This window comes from Neovison vison, chromosome 5 (genome assembly GCF_020171115.1).
Source record: "Neovison vison isolate M4711 chromosome 5, ASM_NN_V1, whole genome shotgun sequence".
Classification (NCBI taxonomy): domain Eukaryota; kingdom Metazoa; phylum Chordata; class Mammalia; order Carnivora; family Mustelidae; genus Neogale; species Neogale vison.
This window is the reverse complement of record NC_058095.1, coordinates 104,171,048-104,189,934: the sequence shown is the minus strand read 5'-3', so window position 1 is coordinate 104,189,934 and position 18,887 is coordinate 104,171,048. Positions and strand designations below refer to the sequence as shown.

General features: G+C 38.2%; 1 protein-coding gene across 1 annotated transcript in view; it reads left to right on the top strand.

The window, feature by feature from the left end:
• LOC122907439 (phosphatidylinositol 3,4,5-trisphosphate 3-phosphatase TPTE2-like) overlaps positions 1–18,887 on the top strand; it is a 75,658-nt gene that overhangs the window by 198 nt on the left and 56,573 nt on the right. Inside the window, exons 2-3 of the mRNA XM_044250299.1 lie at positions 1,034–1,087; positions 7,132–7,200. Of these exons, the coding sequence (XP_044106234.1) occupies positions 1,034–1,087; positions 7,132–7,200 (123 nt within the window). The remainder of the gene's footprint in view (positions 1–1,033; positions 1,088–7,131; positions 7,201–18,887) is intronic.

The window sequence follows — 18,887 nt, the reverse complement described above, 5'->3', positions numbered from 1 at the left end:
ACTTTCTAAGTGTCAGTGGGTTTATAAGTTCAACTAAGAAAGTAAGTCTGGAAGTCATGTGATGTCTCACCGTGTCTGTTTTTAATCCTTTAGCCCTGGCCAGAGTGATTGGACAGCCCCATCTACCGAAGGACTCTCTGAAGTGATGTAAGCTATGACGAATACATACATAAATATGTATCTCCACACACACAAATGCACACACACCCTCATAGACTGAGACTTGGGATGTTTTCTCTTAGGATCACACATAGTAATACAGAGATCATGTGATACTCTTTGTAATGTCTTCTCATGGTAAGGCACTATATGTAATATTCTTTGCCTTTTGAAGGTAGGTGGAAAAAGGATGAACAGGCTCTAGAGAGAGTCTTTTTGATTCCAGGTTTTGTTCATATTTGTCCACCCTTGACGATTGTGGATGAGAGTCTACTAGAGTGGGCAAGGGAGGAGGAAAACTTATTTGGAGGAAGGAGGAGTCAGCAGAAAGGATGCAGCTAATGGATCCTGGATCTGTCCCTCACCCTCCAGAGCTCTGCCCCCATGTGAGGCCGGTGCTCTAAACCTACCACCAAACTGGAAGGAACCTCTGCCTCGGGTCTTTAGCCACTGACCCTGCCTGAGGGGTAGGAAAGTCAACCAGGAAGCATGAAGAGTCAGCAGGTGATGAAGGGAATTGAGGGTCATGAAATGAGTTGGGGTCAAAGAGACCTGTACCTCTCAACTGCCGCTGAATTTGAAATAAATTCTACCAGAAAAGGTTGTTACACACTGGCATTAGGGTGACAATATAGAATCTTATAGTTTGATACATTATTTATCTGTAGGCCTAACCTAGTCCTTAGCCTCTTAAAGCCTAATTTCTAATAAAAAGTGACCTACCAGGTTAAATTAGATGATATATGCATGAATTTTTAAAAAGATTGACCAGTTCATACGTAGAGAGCAGTTGCAGCTATTTAAATGAGGAGTGGGCGGAAGTCAGTCTAGCATTATATGTGGTGTCTGACTATGTGCCTCTTTAATCCTTTAGCACTTCTGTGCCTGAATTGAAATCAGACATGGATGAGGCAATCACCAGCAAATTGTGAGCTATAAATGAATAAAGATAAATATATATTTATATGGACATATATGCACAAATGTACTTATAGACTTGTATCAACACAGACTCACAAAGACACATACACAAGCAATAGGGATTCATGAAAATCCTAGAGGAGAAGAGAGGCAGCAACCTCTTTGACCTTGGCCACAGCAACTTCTTGCTAGACACATCCCCAAAGGCCAGGGAAACTAAGGCAAAAATGAACTTTTGGGACTTCACCAAGCTAAAAGGCTTTTGCACAACAAAGGAAACTATCAACAAAGCTAAAGGGCAACCTAAGAATGGGAGAAGATACTTGCTAATACCTTATCAGATAAAGGGCTAGTATCCAAAATCTATGAAGAACTTACCAAACTTAACACCCCAAAACCCAAAACATGTGGTCAAGAAATGGGCAGAAGCCATGAACAGGCATTTCTTAAAGAAGACATAAGGATGGCCAATAGAAACATGCAAAAAATGCTGAACATCACTCAGCCTCAGAGAAATGCAAATCAAACCACAAGGAGAGACCATTTTATGAGAGTCACAAGTGTAAAATTTAACAACTCAGGGAACAACAGATGTAGATAAGGTGGTAGAAAGGGGAACCCTCCTATGCTGTTGGTGGGAATAATGCAAACCGGTCAGCAGTTCTGGAAAAGAGTAGGGAGGTTCCTCAGAAAGTTAAAAAGCATAGAGCTACCCTATAACCCAGCAATTGCACTAGTAGATATTCATTCAAAGAATACAAACATAGTGATTTGAAGGGATACATGCACCCTAATGTTCCTAGCCGCAATGTGTCCACAATAGCCAAACTATGGAAAGACCCGAGACGTCTATGAACAGATGAGTGAGTAAAGAAAATGTGGCGTATATATACTCAAACATCAAAAGGAATGAAATCCTGCCATTTGCAATGACATGGATGGAACTTAACAGATATTTTACCCAGTGAAATCAGTCAGTCAGAGAAGGTCAAATACCATCCGATTTCACTCATGTGGAACTGAAGAAACAAAACAGATGAGCATGGGGGAAGGGAAGGGAAGGGAAGGAAAAGAGGAAAACAGTGAGACAAACCATAGGAGACTCTCAACTATAGGGAACAAACTGGGTTGCTTAAGGGATGTGGGTGGGTGATGGGGTACCTGGGTGATGGGCATTAAGAAAGGCACTCAAAGTAATGAGGACTGGGTGTTGTATGCAACTGATGAATCACTGAATTTTCCTCTGAAACTAAAAATACAGTATATGTTAATTAAATTGAATGTAAAGAAAAAAAGAAATAGATGAAGTTTCCCAATATATTCTTTTTTCCCCCATTTCATCTTGTTTCTTTTCAGTGTTCCAAGATTTCTTGTTTACGCACCACTCCCAGTGTTCCTTGCAATATGTTCCCTCCTAATACCCACCACCAGGCTCACCTAGTCCCCCATCCCGCTCCCCTCCAAAACCCTCAGTTTGTTTCTCAGAGTCCACAGAACTCTGGTTATATTCACAGAACTCTGAATAACTCATGGTTATTCTTAGGAACATCTGCAACAATACATTGTCTTTGACTCTTTCTGAATCTTTTCAATGTAGCCCCAATAGGCAACTGTTTATCCTTTTTGGCTCCAGTTGCACTAAAGAAGAACAGGTCCTCGGAGGATCCTTCTTCCGCCTGGTGACTACCAACTGAAACCTTTCAGAGATTTCCAGAATGCCAGTGTGTGAGACTTAGTTGATTGGGTGAAGAAGGGACAGAATGCTATTAAAGACAGGAGGAGGTAGCAGTAGGCAGGAGGCATAGGAGTTCTCAGCAGAAAGAAAGGAGCTAATGAAACCTGGATCCTTCACTCTCCAGAGCTTTGCCACCCTGTGAAACCACTGTCCCAAAGCCACAGTCACGTGGAGGGAGCCCCTGTTCCAGACCTGCCAGTTACTTGGCACCATCTGAGGGCAGGGAAGGCAAGCTTGGGAGGTGAAAGGTGTGAAGGAGGGACTGGAGAAGCAGGAAATTAGATGGGAAAGAAGGAGGTATACCTGCAAATTGAGGGTGAATTTGAGATCAGTTCCACCATAATAGGCTGTTCCACACTGGCCAGGCTCAGTAGTTAAGATCTGTACTTGATCCTGGAGTCATCTGTGTTTTTGCTAGGTCCATAATACTTATTAGAAACAAGTAAGTCTTCATTTCTAGGGTAAACAAGATATTAGGTTTCAAATAATTGATTTGCATGTGAACTTTCTAAGTGTCAGTGAGTTTATAATTTCAACTAAGAAAGCAAGTCTGGAAGTCATGTGATGTCTCACCGTGTCTGTTTTTAATCCTTTAGCCCTGGCCAGAGTGATTGGACAGCCCCATCTACCGAAGGACTCTCCGAAGTGATGTGAGCTATGATGAATACATACATAAATATGTATCTATACACACACACACACACACACACACACACACACACACTTAGATTTGGGATGTTTGCTCTCAGGATCACACAAGGATTAGGATTCTAATTATAAGCATAGAAAGCCTTATTTGTAGGGAGATATTAAATGCCAAGTTTCAAATGACCAGTTAGGTTAACTTTTAGTTCAACTAGACTGCAAATTGTAGCATAGTATAGATAATTTTCATCTATAAACAAGTCTAGAGAGGCATGAAAAGTCTTAAATATGCATTTTTAACCCTTTAGCAATGACCAAATTCAGGTGAAAAAGCTAATTTGTGTTGACCGTTTGATGAAAGGTGAGATATAAACATAGGGAGATAGAGGAAGGGAGATACTGAGATTTGTGGAATACAGAGATCCTGTGATACTCTTTGTAATGTCTTCTCATGGTAAGGCACTATATGTAATATTCCTTTTGTTTTGAAGGGAGCTGTAAAAAAAGGATGAACAGGTCATACAATCATTTACTTTCTTCTAGGCTTCACCCTTAATACTAACAGCGAACTGATAGGAAACTAAAATTGACTGTTTCTGTGCTGTACTGGAGTGGGTTAGGGAAGAAAAATATCTTTTTTTGGAAGGAGGGTAATATTAAAGTATAAGCAGTAAATGGTATGAGCTGGCAGGATGCAGAGAATTCCTTAGCAGAAAAGATTTTAATAGACCAGATCTGTTTGTGTTTGCCAGCATGTGCAACTGGTTTCCCAAGGCTTGACCTATCATTACATTGGATAGAATCATTGACTAAGACCTGTGGTGTCTAAGATACCATCTGAAGGTTAGGAAAGACATTCATAGTTCCTAAAGAGCACAGATGGACTAGAGGGCCTTTAGGAATTTAAGTTAATCAATAGAAATGTATATCTACTCTGGTGCTCGCTTCGGCAGCACATGTACTCTACTCTGATGTAAATGAATAAGTTCCACCATGAGAGGATGTTGTACACTAGGTCAGATTCTGTAGTAAAGAACTATATTTAAACTTTTAGTCATTAGTTGTTTTTTTGTTTTTGTTTTTGTTTTTTTTTTGACAAGTATGAGGTATTCATTATGAACGTATAAAGTCTCATTTCTGGGGGAAATGACATACCAAGTTTCATATAACTGATTGATGTATAAATTTGTAAAGGTCAACTATATTTTGCAAGTTAGAGAGTAATGTTAAAATTTGAACCAAAATATTTAATTTAGAAAATCATGTAGTCTGACTGTGTCCTTTTTCATCCCTTAGTACTACCATGAGTGAATTTACATCGGGAACTTCTGATGGACTCACCAAGGAAATGTGAGATATGAATAAATCTATCCACATGTAAATACAAGTATGGTGGGGGGAGAAAGAGAGATTGAGATTTGGGAGATTGATTTGCAGGAGGATCCATGAACTTTAGATTCTTGGACAGCATTTGTAACTTTCTATCCAGTTTGAGTGGAATTTAATAAAAGAGGAACAGGCCATAAGAGAGATGCATCTTATTCCTTGTCTTTTTCTCCCCCTCAGTTAGTGGCCATCCAAACTCCTAGGAAACTATCTTAATGCTCCATGTGTAAGACTCTACTAAAATGGAACGAGAGAGCAGAAAAAGCTATTTTGGAGCAGGGAGAAGGTTCAAGATGAAGAAATGTACACAAATTTGATTCATTAAGGTTTTTCCCACAGGATTAGGATTCTAATTATAAGCATAGAAAGCCTTATTTGTAGGGAGATATTAAATGCCAAGTTTCAAATGACCAGTTAGGTTAACTTTTAGTTCAACTAGACTGCAAATTGTAGCATAGTATAGATAATTTTCATCTATAAACAAGTCTAGAGAGGCATGAAAAGTCTTAAATATGCATTTTTAACCCTTTAGCAATGACCAAATTCAGGTGAAAAAGCTAATTTGTGTTGACCGTTTGATGAAAGGTGAGATATAAACATACGGAGATAGAGGAAGGGAGATACTGAGATTTGTGGAATTAAGGAAAGTACTTTGCAGGCAATAAGTTTCTTTGGTACTTTATCTAAAGTCTTTGCAACTTTCAGTATGTAACTTTCTTTCTCTTTTGCATCTTTTCTGGGGGAAAAAGAACAGATCATAAAAGGAAATAGTCTGTTACCTTTAGTAGCATCCAAAACACTTCGGAAACTACCAGATTGCCCAAGTATGAGATTCGATGTACTTCCTAAGAATGTGGGCCAAGAGAAGACAGAATTAAATTTGGAGCAAGGAGGACTCAGTGGTGGATAGGGAGCATAGGACCCCTCAGCAGGAAAAAAAAAAAGGAGCTAGCAGACCCTGGATGTATCTCTGACCTCCCAGAGTGCTGTCAACATGTGAGTCTGGTGCCCCAAACTTACCATCACACTGAAGGCAGGTTGGCAGTTACCTGACCCTTTCTGAGGTGCAGGAAAGGCTTCTATGATGGGTTAATATGTGGTTTAGGGACTTGAGAAGGCAGAAAATTACAAGGGCAAGCAAGGTGAGTATCTACAAACTCAGCTGAATTTGAAGCAAATTTAATCACAAAACGGTATTGGTAATTAAAAGAAGTGTACATAAACCTGATTTATTAATTTTTTCCACAGAACTAAGGTTTTCATTACAAACAAAGTTCATTTCCAGGGAAAAATTATATGATACTAGGCCTCAGTGACCTGATTAAGATGTAATTTTTTTCGGGTCAACTACATTATAAATTGTAGAGTAATTGTAACTAATGTGTGTTTAAAAATCACTGTAGAAAGACATGGAGTCTTCCTATGTGTATTTTTAATTCCATAGCTCTGATTTTAGTGTGTTGAAAAAAGTAGCCACCAATGAAAGGTAAAATATAAATATGTAAAAGGAGAGGAAGGGAGATACTAAAGATTTTGAAATCTAATTAGTTACGAAGTCCTTGTCTCCAAAAGTTATTTAAATCCTATCTAAGGAAAAGATATCCATGATATTTGAAGAGTAGAAGGTTGTAGAGGGACTGAGGTTCTAAATAACTAATTGACATATTTTTAAGAGTTCAGTCAGTTTATATATTGTAGAGCATATGTATCTAATTTCAACCTAAAAAAAGTAAGTCTCTGAAGTCACTTGGTTCCATGTACAGTTTTAATCCTTCAGACTGACCTGAATAAAGTGACATCAGAAGTATTTGACTACACTTTAATATATTTCAACTTTCAATGATGGTGCATGAAAGACTACTGATGTCATTTATTTGGGTCAGTGCTATATATACATTGATCTCTCTACATATAGAGAGAGCTGAAGAAAGAGAGACACAGAGGAAGACAGGCAGAAGACAGAGATAGGAGATAGACTGAGGGGCAGGGAGGAGAAATAGAGAAGGGGGAAGGGTGGGAGGAGGGAGAATAGAAGGAGGGAGGTGGGGGAGAGAACGCTAGAGAGATTCACAAAATTTGATCTTGGAAATACCCATGAGAATACAGAGTCTTCTGGACAACAAGTATAAAACTTTTTCTAAATATTTAGGTCATCCAGTGAGCGAAGTCATGTTTACCATATTCTTTAGATTCAAGGAATTGTTTTTGTTTAAATAAATTATCACATTGCTGTTACATGTAGCAAATCTCTTATGACATGTTTTTGCATTTGTTGGTGGTTATAGTATAATGGAACGACTCTCCAAGTTCCATGATGAAGATACTGAAGACACCGTCTTTCTCAATTCATATGAGTAAGTCAGTTTGAAGTTTGGAGGAAGGGAGCCATCAGTGGATCTCTTATTTTTGTAAAGGTAGATTTTGTACAGAGGCAAAGAGAAAATCTGAAAAGGTATCAAAATGTTTGAGAGGGGGAGTATACAATAATGACTCAAATTGAATTTGCAGATGAGTATCATGCTTGGAAAAAATATTTCTAAAGTTTCACAAATAAATGTTCTTCTAGTTTAAAAATGTGAAAATATTTTTAATAGATAATAATTTTAGAGTAAAGTTTTCTTAACAGAGGGTTTCAGAATGCTATTATTCCTTAGTTGTGTTCCTTCCTCATTTTTCTTCTGGATATATTTTGGTACCCAGAATATATTTCGTGGATTTTGTCTATGAGCAAATGGGACCCAACAAAAGTTGGGTAGTTTTAATCAATCTTCCCTCTGGTCTCCTATAGCTATTATTCTGTAAGTTGTTATATTGCTAATATTTTCCAGCATTTGGAGTAAATTTTTAAATTTTTTAAATGCTTTTTCTTTTTTAGATTTTATTTTTAAGTAATACCACCCTCATTGTGCCCCTTCAGTCTCATCTTGCCTGTTTTTAAATTTTTTCCCTTATTGTTGAGTTTTGAGAGATCTTGATATAAGCTGAATACAAGTTTTTTATCAGATGAATCTTTTACAAGTATTTTCTCCCAATCTGTACTTGTCTTTTCATTTTTTTAATAGTGTCTTTTGCACAGTGGAAATTTAAAATTTTGAGGAAATCTAATTTTTTCTCATGGTAGGGCTTTGGTGTTCTATCTAAGAAATCTTTTCATAATCCAAGGTGACAAATATTTTCTGCTTTCTTCTAGAAGTCTCACAGTTTCAGGTTTTACATTTAGCTATATGGAACCATTTTGAGTTAATTTTTGTGTATGTTGTGTGATACAGGTTGAAGAGCATTCTTTGTGAAAATGTATGTCCAGTAACTCCACTATGGTTTCTTGTAAGATTCTCTTTTTTCCATAGAATTGCCTTTGCATTTTTGTTGAAATCAGTTGCCCATATATATCTATAGGGGTCTATTTCTGACTCTCTTTTGTTCTCTTCTGTGTGTCTGTTCTTTCCTTAATACCACATTGTCCTATTTAACTTTAGAGTAAATGCTCAAATCACATAGTGGCATTACTCTGCCTTTCCATACAAATTTTAGAATCAGGTTGTCAATATCTATAAAAAATAATGCTGTGATTTTTTTTAAAGATTTTGTTGAATGTATAAATTGGTATGTGGAAAATTAACATCGATATTGAAACTTCTAATCTATGAACATGATACATTTCATATTTGGACCATGTTTTCTTTTCTTTCATCATGTTTTATAATTTTCAGCATGCAAATCTTGTATATATTTTGTTAATTTATACCAAAATATTTTATGGGCTTTGGTGCTAATATAAATGGTATAGTTGCTTACATTTCTATTTTTCAATGTTTTATTGCTCATCTATAGAAATATAATTGAATTTTATATATTGGCCTTTACTTGGTAACTTTTTTAAATTTACATTTTAGTTCCATTAACTTTTATGCAGATTCCTTGGGATTTTCTTGGTAGAACAAGCATATCATCGGCAAATAGGGGGAGTGTTATTTATTTCTTTCTAATCTTTATTTCTGTTACTTCCTTTCCTTACCTTATTGCACTGTCTAGGGCCTCCAATACAACTTTGAATAGAAGAAAGTGTGAACTGACAGCCTAAATTCCTAATCACTGGAGAAAAAATTCAGTCTTTCACCATCAAGATTGTCATTAACTGTAGCAATGGCTATGGCTTTTTGTAAATGGTGCTTGTCAGGTTAAGGAAGTTTCTTCTATTTGCAATTCTGCAGTTCACTGAAAGTTTTTTTTATCATGAATGGGTGTTAAATTTTGTTTAAAAAAATAACATTTTTTACATTGTGAAAATTAATAAAGGAAATCTCACTAAAACAGACTTGTGAAGTTTGGCAAGGGGAGCTCTCATACCCTAACACTTGCAGTCAGTTGCACATCCAACAGAAAGAGACTGCAAATCAATACTAACACAGCCCAGCCAAGAGAAATTGTCACAACTCAACCAACGAAGAACCACTATACTTAAGCCTCCCAATTTACTCTTTTACTTTTACTGTTTACAGCCAACCAGTTTATGGTTTACTTTTAGTTTATAACAACCCCTTCCAACTTCCCCCTTTCCTCTATAAAAGAGTGTTTCTGTCCTTTGTGGTTTTGCCATAGCTTACTTGTCCTGGATTGCAATTCTCTGCTCTTCCCAAATGAATCCATTTTTGCTGGTAAAATAACTGGTAATTTTATATTTTTTCTTTTAAAAGTATTTTTAAATTTAAGTTTATTTTTACTTAGTGATCAAAAATGGGATCCAGAGAAGACCGCCAACAGCTCTGAGGCTGGTGAGCAAACAAACAGGTGCCAGTACCCACAGAGCCAATTCCTGAATAAACTCATTTTTGCTGGTAAAACAACTGACAGTTTTATTATTTTTATTTTTTAAAATATTTTTACATTTGAATTCAATTTAATTAACATATACTGTATTATTAGTTTCAGAGGTAGAGTTCAGTGATTCATCAGTTGCGTGTAACATCAAGTGCTCATTCCATCAAGGGCCCTCCTTCATGACCATCACCCACTTACCCCATCGCCCCGCACCAACCCTCCAGTAAACCTGAGTTTGTTTCCTAGAGTTGTGAGTTTCTTATGGTTTGTCACCCCCTCTGTTTTCATCTGATTTTTCCTTCCCTCCCCCTATGTTCATCTGTTTTGTTTCTTAAATTCCACATATGAGTGAACTCATATATTTGCCTTTCTCTGACTTATTTTGCCTAGCATAATACCCTCTAGTTCCATCCACATCATTGCAATAGCAATATTTCATTCTTTTTGATGGCTGAATATTATTTCCATTGTATATATACACCACATCTTCTTTATCCATTCATCTGTTGATGGTTATGTGGACTCTTTCCATAGTTTAGCTATTGTGGACATTGCTGCTATAATCATTGGGGTGCATGTGCTTCTTTGAATCACTGTATTTGCATCTTTTGGTTAGATACCTAATAGTGCAATTATTGGGTCGTAGGGTAGTTGTATTTTTAGCTTTTGGGGGAACATCCATACTCTTTTCCAGAGAGGCTGCACCAGTTTCCATTCCCACCACCAGCGTAAGAGGGTTTCCCTTTCTCCACATCTTTGCTAACATCTGTTGTTTCCTGAGTTGTTAATTTTAGCCATTGTGACTGGTGTGAGGTAGTATCTCATTGTGGTTTTGATTTGTATTTCCCTGATGGCAGTTCTATTTTTAAGGTTAATATTACTTGGTGATCAGAAGTGGGATCCAGAGAAGAGCCCCAACAGCTCTGAGGCTGGTGAGCAAACAGGTGCTGGTACCCACAGAGCTAATTGTGCTCACTGCTTTCTTGCCCACCCTGGGGTTTGAGGGTAAGTTTTCTCCTGGATTTTGAGCTTTACACTTTGTGTTCAAGCTCTTCAGACTTTATTCAGGATCTGTTTCAAGGTCTTGTGTTTTGTATTTGTGTTTTTTTATTTGAGAGTACTCATTTGGCCTTTGGTCCAACTCTTTTTCAGAACCAGACTCTCCCTGTTGGAACTGTGCATTTGAACTGTGTTGACCTTTGGTCTGACCCCCTTTGGGGACTGGACCATTCCATGAGGAACTGTGCCTGTTGGAATTACACAAGCCTTTAGTCTGACTCCTGTTTGGGATCAGATTTTTCCTACTGAACTGTGCTATCCTTTGGTCTGACTCCTTTTTGGAACCACATTTTACTACTGGAACTTTGCTGGCTTTTGGCTGGATTCCTTCTAGAACCACACTGCTCCTACTGACACTGTTGTTTAAGAGTTTATCTCTTTGCTCTAAAGAAAAACCTCTAAGAAATGGGATGCCGGTCATCAAAATGCTCTGAGGGCTGCCTCCTCTTTTCCTCCTTCACCACTTTGGGCACTCTGTTGGTTTTATATTTTCAAACTATGGTCCCTTCACATGTAATTTATCACTAAATGTACTGACCTGACCAAAAATATTTATAACTTAAGTGGCCTTATAAGAAATTTTAATATCTCCAAACTTGTTTTACTCACAATTAAGTTAGAAAGTTATGGCTCCAAAACAAACAAACAAAAAATTGAATGAGATACCTCCTTTAAATGGTACCTTGAGGCTTCCAGATGTTTTCAGGATTCTGTTTGCCTCTTTGTGAAATACTATTTCTTTATTTTTTAAAAAATTTCATTATATTCAGTTAGCCAACATATAGTACATCATAAGTTTTTGTTGTAGTGTTCAATGATTCATTACTTGTGTATAATATTTCTAAATTAATTGAGGCAAACAAGCAATTGAAAGGGGTCAAAACGGCTTCTGAGGCCTCACCCCATTCCCTGGGCCACCCACCCCTTGGCTACAGACAGTAGAAGTCACCTTGCGCTCACGCCCCAACTCTGGTGTCACTTTCCTCTATTCTCTCTATAGAACTTGCATTTTCCTCCTAATCTATCCCCATTCCTCCTCTCCTGAAACTATCAAAACCTGCCTCTTTAAAGTTAAGTCTAGTGAGTACCTAAATAAACCTCAGGTTTCCCACATTCCCTTGACTAAGTCCAAAATGAGAACCATAATTAAAGTTTCTTAAAGTGACTGGTACATGCATGCAGCAGTCTGTCTTGATGACAGCACATGCCAGGGGTGATTCTATTTTGCAGAACTGCTTGTCTCATTTGGAAACTCTCCAGGGTGACTGCCTTATGGGTGGAATTAAAGGTGGTAGTCATGTGTTTGGCTAAAGCTTATACCTGCATTCTATGTCAGTGGTCGGCCACAGAAGGGAAGAGAATGGACAGGGGTTGGAACCACCAAGATGTTCTGTTGGTTCTATGTCAGGCCCTGATCACCTCCCAGTTGGTAGGCTTCTCCTATAAGTGGGTGAGTATGTGGCTTGGCAGGTAGGGGCACCCCAGATTCAGCACTTAGTCTAGTTATAGGGTAAGCAGGGCCCGCCATGAGTACCACATTCCCAAAGCCATCCCCACAGAGAGGGGAAGGCACCCACAGGAATGGATGCTTGTTTTCATAGTCAGGTACCAGCAATGATGAGTAAAGTGTAACTGCATTGTTGTGTGGGGATCCATCCTACACTATGACCTGTAGCATCTGTGGTCCTGTTGTGCCTCTCTATCCAAATGGGGCCATTCTCATGATTTGAACCAATGTTGCATTTAATCACCCCAAAAAGCCCATTTAATCATCCCATTTAATCATCCCAAAAGCCATCCCATACCTATTCTATAGGTAGAATCTTATTTAACTGTTCCCATATCAAGGGGAAAATTTTGCTCTTTGTGTCTTCCTGGGCAGGGAGCCTGGATACCTAGTGAATATGGGTCCATCCAAGTAGGGGAAAGAAAGTGTTATACCAAGTATAAAAGCATTCCCAACTGCTTTGGGCAGCTTGAATTTGTCAAAGGAGGCCCATGGTCGCTGATAGGGGGAGTTCAGTACACACCCAATAGTGGGTCTGGGTCTTTTTCTATAAGAAGTTGTGGTCAGGGTCCATTAGGTAAATGGATTTCCTGTGCAGAATCTAAGGGCAAAAAGTAAGATGCTGAGTAGGCACCAGAAGAGGCTAGTGACAACTGACTAATAGAATCAGGAGGGGTGGGTGTTCCTGGATAACCCCACCCCTGGCCTCAGTCTAGCTCCAAACTGACTGTACCAAGTTTTTAGCTCCTTTTCTGCTACATGGCAGGAAAAACTTGGAAAGGATAGTGGGGTTACAACAATTCTCTGTAGGGCCATTATGATGGTATCCCTTTTCATGAGAGGCCTATTGGGGTGCATGTGCTTCTTTGTTTTCAGTGGAGTGGGGTGAAGAAATGGGGGGGGGTGGTTGGGTCCTATTCTATCCCTATCCTACAGGACTGAAAACCCAAAACACTGTACACTTGTTTGTCATTTCCAGGGCTACATAGTTACATGTTCTGCTATAGATAGATCTTGTGGCAAGGGCAGTAAAAAGTTATCTTGTGTCCCTACATGCAGCAAAGAGCATCTTCCTGCATGCTGTCTACTTGTATTCTAAGGGTGACATCAGGGGTCCTTGAGAAAATAGAGTATCGGCACTGTTGGAATGTATATATTTATTTAATGTCTGTATAACTGTTGACAGGTGGTGTTTCCAAAAGGCCAACTGAGCTGCACTGGGATTACATGGTAGATGAAGATGCCAATGGACATCTTGAGCTTTGGCCCCCACTTGCACTTTATGTCCTGTGAAATGGGAGCCTTGGTTGCTGTCAGTATCAGTGGGCACCCTGTATGTAACACACAGCTGTTCCAGGCCACAGATGGTGGCCTTCTGTGTGGCATACTTGGTGGGGCTGGCTTGCAAGAGTCCTGAATAAGTGTCATGCATGTCAAAGCATAATGTCAGCCATCAGAGAGTGGCAGGGGACCAGTCAATCTGCCATCTCTGAATGGGGTGCCCTCTTTTCTTCCCCACTACCTGTCTGTGTCTCTTGACAAAGGTCATGGTCGTTCCTGGGCACAGGTTGGGCATTGTTGGTAGATGGTTACAGTGTCTTGGTAATGCAGTGGTAAGTCCCAGTTCTTAACAACTGCCCACAAGGTCTGTTGTCCTCAATTTCCCATGTTGTATAGCTAGGTGGCATTGTCTTCTTTAGGAGGCAGATGTGGCCCAACTCATCGTTCTGTTGATTACCAGGTGGGGTGTGTGCAGTGTGTGCATCTACATGGTAAACAGTAGTGTTCATACCTTGTATGCACTGGAGTTCCACATGTTGATTCCCCAGCATGGGTGCCCTGTCACCATCTAGTCCTGTGCCTTCCATTGAAGAAATCATATGGTTGGTCCCTTATAGATTTCCCAGATTCTGTGCATAGAACAATGGAATTGGGCTCATGAAGCGCTTATGTTGTTTGCAGTTCAGCCCATTGACTTCTATGTCTGGCACCAGAGTCCATTAGATAGTTTCAGTTGAGGGTTGGATGGCAGTAGCTGTCCAGGTGCAGAGGTCACACCTTGCTGACCCTACACCTTGCTGACTCTACGGGCATGATCAGGGATAGGTAACTGTAAAGAATGGCAACTGTGGTAGCTTTGCAACCTCAGTTAATGGCTTTCCTTCAGAGGTGACATGAGTCACCAGGCCAAGAATGGAGTGCGGCTCCACACTAAGAGGGCTATTTGTCAAGGTACTATGTTGTTGCAAGTAGGCATGCCATTTAGTGCAGTCTGGATTTGGGCAATATTTGACTTGGGCTCTTGGAATGTATCCTTTAGCCATGCTGCTATAGGATGCTGAGTGCAAATGGTCACTGGGATCCTGTTAGTCATGTCTTCTACTTGCCGTAAGGCATGGTAATTAGCCCACAGTTGTTCTAAAATGCATTATCATGCTTCAGTTCCTTTCCATAACAGTGACCAGAAGCCTTACAGTATGCATTTGTGCCCTTGCCATTGCCATAAATTCCATCGAAACCCTTCTGGGTAACTGACTCCATCCAGTCAAGTGGCTGCCCCTGTACATGAACGCCTAAGTCTTGGATCTGTGTTAACAGCTACCTTGGCTTCTTCAAATGCTTCTCTTTCCTTTGAAGACCAATCCAAATGGGCTTCTGTTCTTACAAATCTATAAAGGTGCTGAAGCACTTGAGCCATGCAAAGGATAAATGGATACCAAGAGCTTAAGGAACCTAGGAAAGTTTGCAGCTGCTATGGTGTGGTGAGATGTGGATATCCTTTTATCTTGTCAATAACTGCTACAGGAACAACTTCTTTTTAAAAAAATTCTAGTATAATTAACATGCAGTGTTTAATAGTTTCAGATGTACAATATAGTGATTCAGCAATTTTATACATTACTCAGTGCTTATTATGTTAAATGTACTCTAATCCTCTTCACCTATTTTACCTATGCCCACCTACTTCTCCTATGGTAACCGTCAATTAGTTCTCTATATTTAAGAGTCTGATTTTTGTCTTTTTATTTCCTTATCTTTTTGTTTTGCTTCTTAATGTCCACAAATGAATGATCTCATACAGTATTTGTCTTTCTCTGACTTATTTTACTCAACATTATATTCTCTAGATCTGTATATGTTGTTGCAAATGGCAAAATTTCATTTTTTATGTCTGAATAATATTCCATTGTATGTATATATACCGCCTCTTCTTTAGCCATCCATTTATCAAAGAACACTTGGGCTGCTTTCATAAATTGGCTACTGCGAATAATGCTTTAATGAACATAGCAATGTATATATATCATTGGAATTCATGTTTTTCAATTTTAAGGTGAATACCCAGTTGTGAAATTACTGGTCATATGGTAATTCTATTTTTAATTTTTTGAAGAACTTCCTTCTGTTTTCCACAGCGACTGTACCAGTTGGCATTGTCACCGATAGTGTTCAGGATTCCTTTTTCTCCCCACCCTCACCAACAACTGTCATTTCTTGTGTTGTTGATTTTAGCAATTCTGACAGATGTGAGAAGATATCCCATTGTAGTTTTGATTCACATTTCCCTAATAATGTCTGATGTTGAGGATATTTTCATGTGTCTGTTGGAGATCTGTAGGTCTTTTTCGGAGAAATGTCTGTTCATCTGCTCATTTTTAAATTGGATTTTTTTTTGGTTTTTAATGTTGAGTTGTATTTGTTTTTACATATTTTGGATAATCCTTTAACAGATATGTCATTTGCAAATAACCTCTCACAGTTAGCAGATTGTCTTTTTGTTTGTTTGCTTACTTTATTTTGCAAAAGCTTTTTATTCTGTTATCATCCCAATAATTTAATTTTGCTTTTGTTTCCCTTACCTTAGGAGATATATCCTGGAAAATGTTGCTATGGTTGAGGGCAAAGAAATTACTGCCTATGTTTTCTTCTATAGCTTTTATGGTTGAGGTCTCACATTTACGTCTTTAATCTACTGCAAGTTTATTTGTGTGTATGGTGTAAGAAAGTGACCCAGTTTCCCTCCTTTTCATGTAACTGTCCAGTTTTCCCAACCTCATTTGTTAAAGAGACAATCTTTTTCCCCATTGTATATTCTAGTCTCCTTTGCTGTAGATTAGTTGACCACAAAAGCTGGGTTTATTTCTGGGCTCTCTAATATGTTCCTTTTGTCTATATCTCTGTTTTTGTGCCAGTACTATACTGTTGTGATTACTATAACTTTGTAGTACATCTTGAAATCTGGGATTGTAATATGTTCCACTTTGCTGTTCTTTGCAAGATTGCTTAAGTCATTTGAGTTCTCTTGTGGTTCCATACAACGGTTTAGGATTCCTTGTTCTAGTTCTATGAAAAATGCTTTTGATATTTTGATAGGGATTGCATTAAATGTATAGATTGCTTTGGGTAGTATGTCTATGTTAATAATATTTGTTTTCCCAAACCACAAGCATGGAATATCTTTCCCTTTGTTTGTGTCATCTTCAACTACTTTAATCAATGTTTTAAAGTTTTCAGAGTATATTCTTCCTTCTCCTTGGTTAAACTTATTCTTAGGTATTTTACTCCTTTTGGTGCAGTTGTAAATGGGATTGTTTTCTTAACTTTCCTGCTACTTTATTAGTGCTTAGACATGTAACAAATTTCTATATGTTAATTTGGTATTCTGGGACTTTAATGACTTCATTTATCAGTTCTAGGAGTTTTTGGTGTAGTCTTTAAGGCTTTCTACATATAATATTGGATTACCTGCAAATAGAGACTAACTTTCTCCTTACCAATTTAGATGGCTTTTATTTCTTTTTCTTGTCTGGTTGCTATGGCTAGGACTTTCAGCACTATGGTGAATAAAAGTGGTGAGAATAGACATCCTTTTCTTGTTCCTGACAGGGGAAATTCTCCCAGTCTTTCACCATTGAATATGGTGTTAGTTGTGGGTTTGCATATATGGCCTTTATTATATGGAGGGATATTCCCTCTAAACCTGTTTTGTTGAGTTTTTATCATGAATGGATGCTATATTTGTCGAGTGTCTTTTCTGCATTGTTTGAAATGATCATATATGTATCATCCTTTCTCTGGTTGATGTGTTGTATCACACTGATTGACTTGAAATATTGAATCACTCTTGCATCCTTGAAATAAAGCCTGCTTGGTTTTGATGGCAAGTTCTTTTTAATGTATTGTTGGATTTGGTCTGTTAGCATATTGAGGATTTTGGATCTATGTTCTTCAGTGATATAGGCCTGTAATTCTTTTTTTTGTAGTGTCTATCTGGTTTTGGTATCAGGGTAATGGTGGCCTCATAGAAGGAATTTGGAAGCTTTTCTTCCTCTTCTATTTTTGGAATAACTAGGGAAAAATAGGTTATTAACTGTTCTTTAAATGTTTAATGGAATTCATCTGTGAATCCACCTGGTCCTGGAGTTTTATCAGGAGTATTTTCAATGACTTAATCAATTTCATGCTAGTAATTGGCCTGTTCAAATTTTCTATGTCTTCCTGATTCAGTTTTGGGAGGTTCTATTTCTAGGATTTATCCATTTCTTCTACGTTGTCCAATTTGTTCACATATAATTTTTCATGAGATTTTCTTATAATCATTTGTAATTTTGTGGAGTTGTATCTCCCCTCCTTCATTTCTGAATGTATTTATTGGTGTGTACTCACTGCCATGTCCTCTTTCACTCTCACTCTTGCTCTTTCTTTTTGAGTTTGGCTAAAGGCTCATCAATCTTCTTGATCCTTTCAAAGAACAAGCTCCTGGTTTCATTAATCTGTTCTATTGTTTTTAAGTCTCCATTTCACTTATTTCTACTCTAACCTTTATTATTTCCTTCCTTCTGCTGGCTTTGGTTTTGTCCTTTTTCCAGTTCCTTTAGGTGTAAGGTTAGGTTGTTTATCTGAGGTATTTCTTGCTAATTGAGGTAGGCCTGTATTGATATAATCTTTCGTCTTAGAACAGCTTTTGCTGCATCCCAAAGATTTTGGACCATTGTGTTTCAATTTTCATTTGTCTTCATGTATTTTTTAATTCCTCTTTGATTTCTTGGTTGACTCATTCATTTTTTAGTAGCAAGTTATTTAGTTTTAAATTTAAAAATTTGATTTAAAATTTTTAAAAATTTTTAATTTATTTTTTATTTATTTTCGGCATAACGGTATTCATTATTTTTTCACCACACCCAGTGCTCCATGCAATCCATGCCCTCTATAATACCCACCACCTGGTACCCCAACCTCTCACCCACCCGCCAATTCAAACCCCTCAGATTGTTTTTTAGAGTCCATAGTCTCTCATGGTTCACCTCCCTTCCAATTTCCCCCAACTCCCTTCTCCTCTCTAACTCCCCATGTCCTCCATGCTATTTGTTATGCTCCACAAATAAGTGAAACCATATGATAATTGACTCTCTCTGCTTGACTTATTTCACTCAGCATAATCTCTTCGAGTCCCATCCATGTTGCTACAAAAAGTTGGGTATTCATCCTTTCTGATGGAGGCATAATACTCCATAGTGTATATGGACCACATCTTCCATATCCATTCGTCCGTTGAAGGGCATCTTGGTTCTTTCCACAGTTTGGTGTCCATGGCCATTGCTGCTATAAACATTGGGGTTTTAAATTAAAAAATTAAAAGAAATTTTTTTCTTGTGA